Raw genomic sequence first — 7,671 nt, forward strand, 5'->3', positions numbered from 1 at the left:
TCGCGTAGCGCGACGCCTAAGGGGGTACCCCCTCGCGCTACGCGACGGTGTCAAAATTTCAGTATAAATAGCAGGGGTTGGGACTTGAATTTTGGCACTTGAACGACGAAAATCGGAGTTACGTAGGTCGAGTTATAAGCAAAACAGTCCAACACACACACACAATTATCGAATCGCTGCCGCAAAACAGGGTAATTAGTCGATCGCTATTACGATTCAGTTTCCGGGATCAATATACCCAAAGAATGTCTAAGTGCCGCCCACATTGGGCTATGCTTTATCGTTGTCGATAATTCGATAATGAGCCGAAGCATTGTACTTTGTCGTTGTCGATAATTCGATATACGAGTTGAAGTACTATACTTTGTCGTTTGTCATTTTGATAAATGAGCTGAAGTATTGCACTTGGACATTCATTGTAAAAAATTGATCTCGGGGAATTATCGTAACTGCTGTATTGATCATTAACCTGGTTCTTGTAGAATTCGTTAAGAGTTGATTTAGGTTTTTCACCAATACGTATTCCATTCTGTTAAACTACCAAGAATACTCCCAACTACACCCTTACAATCAAACAAACTATTAAATCATCAGAAGATCCAGAATAATAAAGTACATGCTTAATTATCGGGAAAAGTAGAATCAAGAAGTTTATTAACTCAATCCTGCATGATGATTTGTGAGTTATTCTCTTTTTATAAATTCTTTTATCACAGTTTGTGATTGTTTACAATACTCCAAATTATTTTCAGAATTATAACTTACAGTGATTAAGTTTATGTGAATCACCAAATTACAGCCGGTATGTGGGGTATTGTATACATTACTTGATAATCTTCACCATTGGGGCAGCCATTGGGTGATATGACCATAATCACAGATACCATTGGACGTATGGGCCAATGGATCGAGTGGTAAAGTACTGTGGGTAGTTGGTTGATATCAGGATACATTGTAAAAGATCTTATCACTGTGAATTATAATAAATGTGTCATTTTCAGAAACTAGAATAATTCACTCAGTATTTCCCGCTGACAAAATCTTTTAAAACGCGTTTCAGGTAATTACAATAGATTGGAGCAAGGATTGGATCCGACACTGAAGGACTTCAAGAAGTGGCTTATTTTCAAATTAAGAAATATTGTTTTTATTAAAAGCTACCTTTGTAAAACATGGAATTTATTCCATCTTTTTAAATAAAATCCGGTGTTTCTAAACTCTGATATTTTTCCTAACTCACGGTCCTGATGAAATTTCCGCTGCAATGTTTTTAAAACAATCACCGGTACCACTGGACTGCTCACGGCACCGATTCCGGCTAGATGGGGTCGGGGATCGTGACAATTCACTAGTGGCATGTTGTATGTTCCGCTGTATTTTACGAAGATGATTAAATATATGTGTGTCTATATATATATATATATATATATATATATATTTGTTATAGAAAATAATACTTAAAAGAAATACTTACGTAATTTTGTTCAGCAACCGGATCAACCCAATTCCCTTGATTGTCCGTGTGGGTTTTAGCATACGTAGGTACCCAATCCATATCCTGTTTAACATTAAACTTAGATTAGACATTAAATAAACAAAAGCTTACACACACGCACACATACATAAAACATTACATTTTTATAGGCGGTGCTACCGTACGAAGATGTCCCCCCACGGTATGGGAATTGTTGTTTCTCGCGTACTAGTGTGTTGGCCTCGCTTCTTTTAATATATTTAGCTTCCCGGAAACCTTCGATGGTTCTCAACCAGTTATCATAGGGCATATCCTTGGGATGGAATGCCCTTGCACTCTCAAGATCATTGTAACCTCCCTTGCTCTTAAATAATTTTTTAGCATCGTACTTGCGGTCAGAGTACCGCTTCATAAGCACAGCCCTAATGCCACCCGTCAAGTTTTTGGCCTCTATATCACGTTCCACTTCATCAAAATTGAAATTTTCCTACAAATTAAATAAAAAAGTTAAAATATCATATATAAATTAGATTTGCATGTGCTTAAATATTTGATAAAATTTTATGCATATAAGTTATTTACCCGTAAGTGGTTCATGAGGGCATCCTTGTAATGTTGTTCAACGTTATCCCATCCAATTTTATCGAAGGGGATGGACCGCCACATATACAGGCCGGCCTCCCGTGAAAACATATCCCTTGTTTTACCAACAGGGGTATACGTCACCTGCCTGTCAAACGTAAGCGATACAGGCCCCCTCGCTTTTACCAGACGCCTTAGTTTCTCGTTTTTTGCTTTCCCCCTAACCCTCTTCGGGGGAACTGCTGCAATTAAAACAAAAATAATTAGTAACAACATTTATAATATATAAAATATAAGGACTACAAAATAATTTAGTAAAAGACTTACCGTCTGTCTCATGTGTGCCACGAAATCCACCAGGAGGAATCGGTGGATCACCAGCGCCGTCACCCCCATGTCCCCAGGGGGCCACATCAGCCATCAGATACGCGAATATCAACAATATCGAAAACATACTCCCTATAAAGTTACAAATGTTACAGCATGTGTATCTAATACAAATTAAGGGAAAGTACAACAAGTGTAACTCAAATTCAAATAAATATTTCAAACAAGTGTTAATCAATTACAAATCAATAAAAATTACAATAACTTTTCTTTTAGTCAGACTCCACATAATCGGGATCATCCTCATCATAAGCAGCCTCGACCTCATCAGAATCAGTCTCGACTTCAAACACTTCATCGACGGTGGTCGTTGGGGGATCAACTTCAATTGAAGGCTCACCCGCAGTAACATGAGAAGATCCAATTTGAAAGTATTGGGTCAAGTCAATGACAAGTGGACAGTCAGATGAAGAGTTGTTGTCAACAACGTCACTATCTTCTAAGCGTTTGCCAACATTTTGAACCTTATTGACGCGGTCATCACTTAATGGCCGATCCCAAATTCTTCGATGATTAACATTTTCGACTACCCACCTATGTTTATTTTTTTGGTTTCGAGACGTTTCTTGGATGAAGAACACTTGTTTGGCTTGCGAAGCAAATATGAGTTGATCGTCTTTGTCCCATTCATGTTCAGTGCTTATACTGGTGATATTATTGTCATGGTTTACACCCCTTTGAGTATCAAACCACTTGCACCGAAATAGGACAGTGGAATAATCATTTGTATAACGCAACTCAATAATTTCTTCTAATTGGCCATAAAATTTCACACCGTTCTCTCCAACCACTTCCACCCCAGAGTTTTGCGTTGCGCATTTTGCATCACGTTCAAGTGTCTTAAACCTAACACCGTTGACTATGCAAGCAGTGTAAGTGTAAGCAGTCATTTTCGCACAAATTGAAAGAGCATACAACTCCGGGTGGAATTCTGGAGAATTTTGTGTTTTCATCGAATGGACCTAACAAATATATAGTAATAATGTTTGTTATATATGTATTACCTAGCAAGTATAGAGTAATGAGTGTTATATATGTATTATACCTTATGGAGAAACCATCCCGGAAATTTGGTTTTAAGATCATCATGGGGATGTGTATGTTTGAATTCACTACATTGATGACAAATATAAGAAAGGAACGAAAAATACCAATTAACAGATTATGAAATGTTAAAGATAGAAGCACTCACTTCATGTACTCCCTAACTTCTGCGCAGTTTTCGAGGACAAACCATTCCATCTTGCTTTTTTTGATGAATGATAGATATTTCTCCTTTCTTGCGCCAACATAACGACATTTTGACTCAAACACCCATAACTTTCTTTTTTCAACAACGACATCATCGTTTCTATCTGGGCGATTGAACTTAGTCTGAACATCTTTAAGGTACATTGAACAAAATGTTAGAGCTTCTTCAAACACATAACATTCAGCTATACAACCTTCATGCCTTGCCGGGTTTTTAACATAGTTCTTTAGTTTTTTCATGTACCTTTCAAATGGATACATCCATCTAAAAGCTACTGGACCTCCCGCAATCGCTTCATCAGGTAAATGCACAAGTAAATGAACCATAATGTCAAAAAACGCAGGTGGATAGATCATCTCTAACTTGCATAAGATGGTAACAATGTCATCCTTTGCTTTCTTCATATCATCCACCGATAGTGTTCTAGAGCAAAGTTGCTTAAAGAACATACAAAGGTCTACTATTGGTGTAGATGTATCTTTAGTCAAAAGCCCTCTAACCCCAATCGGTATCAAACGTTGCATGAGGATATGACAGTCATGAGATTTCAACCCGGTAATGTTAGCATTGTTATCTGTCACCCTCTTACTGATATTAGATCCAAACTCATCTGGTAATTTAACATTTTTTATAAACTGACAAAAAAGTTTTCGATCATCGGACTTGAATGAGTACTTTGGGTGGGGACTTAAGAACTTGCCACCCGATTGTTTCAGCCATTGTGACGGCCGAATGTTTAGTTTTTCCAAGTCAGACCGCGCATTTGGCGTGTCTTTGCTCTTATCGTTCATCAGAAGAGTACCGAGCAAGCTGTCGCACACATTTTTCTCTATATGCATTACATCTAAGTTATGTTTCAGCTGCAGAGAAGACCAATACTCAAGGTCAGAAAATATGCTTCTTTTGGACCAGTTCAACTCGAAATCTGACCGGGTTATCCTCCTACCTCCAAAATCTGGATGCTTGCCTGGTAGACGATTAATTAAACGACCTAGTTGAGCTTCTATGTCAGCTGGGCTAAACTGTCTCGGAGGGTCTCGTGTCTCGGGTCTCCCGTTAAAGTCGAGACTTGTTCTCCAAGGATGGTTGGCATCTAAGAACCGGCGATGGCCAACATAAGCACATTTACCAGTTACACGTATTGAAGGAGTGTCTTGGTTACAAGTTGGGCATGCCATGTAGCCTTGTCCGCTCCAACCTGATAGGCTACTACGGGCTGGAAAGTCATTTATGGTCCATAACAACGCCGCCTTCATTGTGAAGTATGTGTTTGTTGCTGCGTCTTTAGTACGTACACTTGTCTGCCACAATTGCTTAAGCTCATCCACTAACGGTCTAAGGAAAACGTCCATGTCTTTCCCCGGTGATTTAGGGCCAGGAATCAACAAGGTCAACATGAATGTGGACTCTCGCATGCATAGCCAGGGAGGCAGGTTATATGTGGTGAGTATAACCGGCCACGTGCTATGAGTCGAGGATCCACTACCGCTGTTAAAGGGATTAAAACCGTCAGCTACAAGCCCTAAGCGAACATTTCGTGGCTCCATCACGAAGTTTGGGTACTTTTTATCAAAGTCTTGCCATGCAGATCCATCAACTGGATGACGCATAGTCCCATCTTCCGATCGTCCGGTACTATGCCATATCATATCTTTCGCTGTGTGCCTTGAACAATACAAACGTCGTAGTCTAGGCGTCAAAGGAAAGTATCGTAACACCTTACGAGCCACCTTCGTGCCTTTTGTGTCTTTATCGACCCATCGACTCTCATTACAAACGGGACAATTTTGCAAGGACTCGTTTTCTTTCCAAAAGAGAGCACAATCATTTGTGCACACATCTATCATCTCATATGCCAAACCAATCTTCTTAAATGTCTTCTTAGCTACATAATACGAAGGGGGAATCTTGTTGCCTTCTGGCATTGACTCTCGCAACAACGAGAGGAGTCGATCTACTCCTTCATTTTGAAAATGGTACGTATCCTTTATATTCAAAAGCTTTGCTAAAAAGTCGATAGAAGAAAACTTAGTACAACCAGGATATAATTCTGTTTCAGCTTCCTTTATCAGGTCTTCAAAATCATCAACAACACCGCTACTATCTCCATTCGAGTTCTCTTGGTTAAGGTATGTATCTTCTTCCATACGCTCCCCCCTAATGTCTTCAATAACGTTTACCATACCGTCTTGTGGCGCAACATCGTTTACTTGTGCAATTGGAGTCGTGTCCCTGTGATAGGTCCACGAAGTGTATTCCTTCCAAAAACTGTTAATACGCAAATGGTATTTCATTTCTACCATAGTTATTAAGCCGGAATTTTTACATTGGGTACACGGACATCTAACTTCATTGTGGTTTTTTATCACTCTTTCACACATCTCGATAAATGACTCGAGTCCTTGCTTGTAGTGAGGTGAATGACGTGGGGAATCAATCCAACTTTTATCGATAGGCATTATGCAACTGAAAGAAAATCTAATTTAGGATTAACAAGACAAGGGTAGGCTGCTAAACCCACTTTTTGAACACTTTATCTCACATGTGAATGTGTATTACATGATTGTTTGTTTAAGAAAAATTCGGCAGCATTTCCTCTTAGCTCCCAAGTATATATGTAATGATATATATACCCGAGGAGCAAAGAGAAAATGATAACCGAATCCTTCTTAAACAAACAATCATGTAATACACATTCACATCCTAAATGAGATAAAGTATTCAAAAAGCAGTCCCAAGATAAACGGGGACAACCCGAAATTAATTTCTAAATCAATTTCGGGCGGGTATTTCTAAGCTCGCTATGTTTAAAATGATTAATTCAAACACGGGCACAATTTTTTAAGCTTGTTATGTTCTTAATGATTGTTTTAAATTTTGGGCGGAATGTTATGTTTTAAATCATGATTTCAATTTCGATTGGGTGTTTTCTTAGCTCGTTATGTTTGAAATGATGATTTCAATTTTGGCGGGTATTTTCTATGTTCGTTATGTTTTAAATGATGATTTTAATATAAAGAGGCATTTCCTAACTAATATATATTTGGCAAATACACCTACATTATACTTCTATGTTCGTTATGTTTTAAATGATGATTTCAATTTTGACGGGCATTTCCTAACTAATATATATTTGTCAAATACACCTACATTATACATTTGACATACAAACATTCATCCTTACATACACATTTGCATACTTTATACAAACATACATACTAACATACACATTTTTCACCAACATACTAACATACACCTACATAAATACATTCATTCATACACTTACATACCCACATACATTCTTACATACACCTAAATACACAAATAAATAGAGTTTCATATACTCATTTTCTCCAAATACACCTACATTATACATTTGACATACAAAACAATCATCCTTACATACACATTTGCATACTTTATACAAACATACATACTAACATACACATTTTTCACCAACATACTAACATACACCTACATAAATACATTCATTCATACACTTACATACCCACATACATTCTTACATACACCTAAATACACAAATAAATAGAGTTTCATATACTCATTTTCTCCAAATACACCTACATTATACATTTGACATACAAAACAATCATCCTTACATACACATTTGCATACTTTATACAAACATACATACTAACATACACATTTTTCACCAACATAGTAACATACACCTACATAAATACAATCATTCATACACTTACATACCCACATACATGCTTACATACACCTAAATACACAAATAAATAGAGTTTCATATACTCATTTTTTTTAAATACACCTACGTTATACATTTGACATACAAACATTCATCCTTACATACACATTTGCATACTTTATACAAACATACATACTAACATACACATTTTTCACCAACATACTAACATACACCTACATACATACATTCATTCATACACTTATTTACATCCTAAACTAAAAATTATACAATTTCTAAACT

General features: G+C 37.2%; 2 protein-coding genes across 2 annotated transcripts; both read right to left on the minus strand.

Annotated features, from left to right (window-relative positions):
- Window positions 1-2,574: 2,574 nt before the first annotated feature.
- LOC110905044 lies at window positions 2,575-3,690 on the minus strand. Its single transcript, XM_022150931.2, has 3 exons — window positions 3,636-3,690; window positions 3,489-3,555; window positions 2,575-3,405 (listed from the first exon to the last, which is right to left on the minus strand). Exons 1-3 carry the CDS (start codon window positions 3,683-3,685, stop codon window positions 2,656-2,658), a joined length of 867 nt encoding a protein of 288 aa, XP_022006623.1. The 5' UTR covers window positions 3,686-3,690; the 3' UTR covers window positions 2,575-2,655.
- Window positions 3,691-4,544: 854 nt separating this feature from the next.
- Window positions 4,545-5,998, minus strand: LOC110907864. The gene is made up of 2 exons (XM_035983173.1): window positions 4,642-5,998; window positions 4,545-4,555 (listed from the first exon to the last, which is right to left on the minus strand). Exons 1-2 carry the CDS (start codon window positions 5,996-5,998, stop codon window positions 4,545-4,547), a joined length of 1,368 nt encoding a protein of 455 aa, XP_035839066.1.
- Window positions 5,999-7,671: the final 1,673 nt, after the last annotated feature.

Source organism: Helianthus annuus, chromosome 14 (genome assembly GCF_002127325.2).
Source record: "Helianthus annuus cultivar XRQ/B chromosome 14, HanXRQr2.0-SUNRISE, whole genome shotgun sequence".
NCBI classification, from domain to species: domain Eukaryota; kingdom Viridiplantae; phylum Streptophyta; class Magnoliopsida; order Asterales; family Asteraceae; genus Helianthus; species Helianthus annuus.

Coding starts and splice junctions, on each gene's coding strand:
- LOC110905044 (XM_022150931.2), bottom strand. CDS start 3,685: ATGGAATGGTTTGTCCTCGAAAACTGCGCAGAAGTTAGGGAGTACATG. Junction 3,556..3,635: donor GAAGTTAGGGAGTACATGAA/GTGAGTGCTTCT, acceptor TCATCAATGTAG/TGAATTCAAACATACACATC. Junction 3,406..3,488: donor CGGGATGGTTTCTCCATAAG/GTATAATACATA, acceptor TATATTTGTTAG/GTCCATTCGATGAAAACACA.
- LOC110907864 (XM_035983173.1), bottom strand. CDS start 5,998: ATGGTAGAAATGAAATACCATTTGCGTATTAACAGTTTTTGGAAGGAA.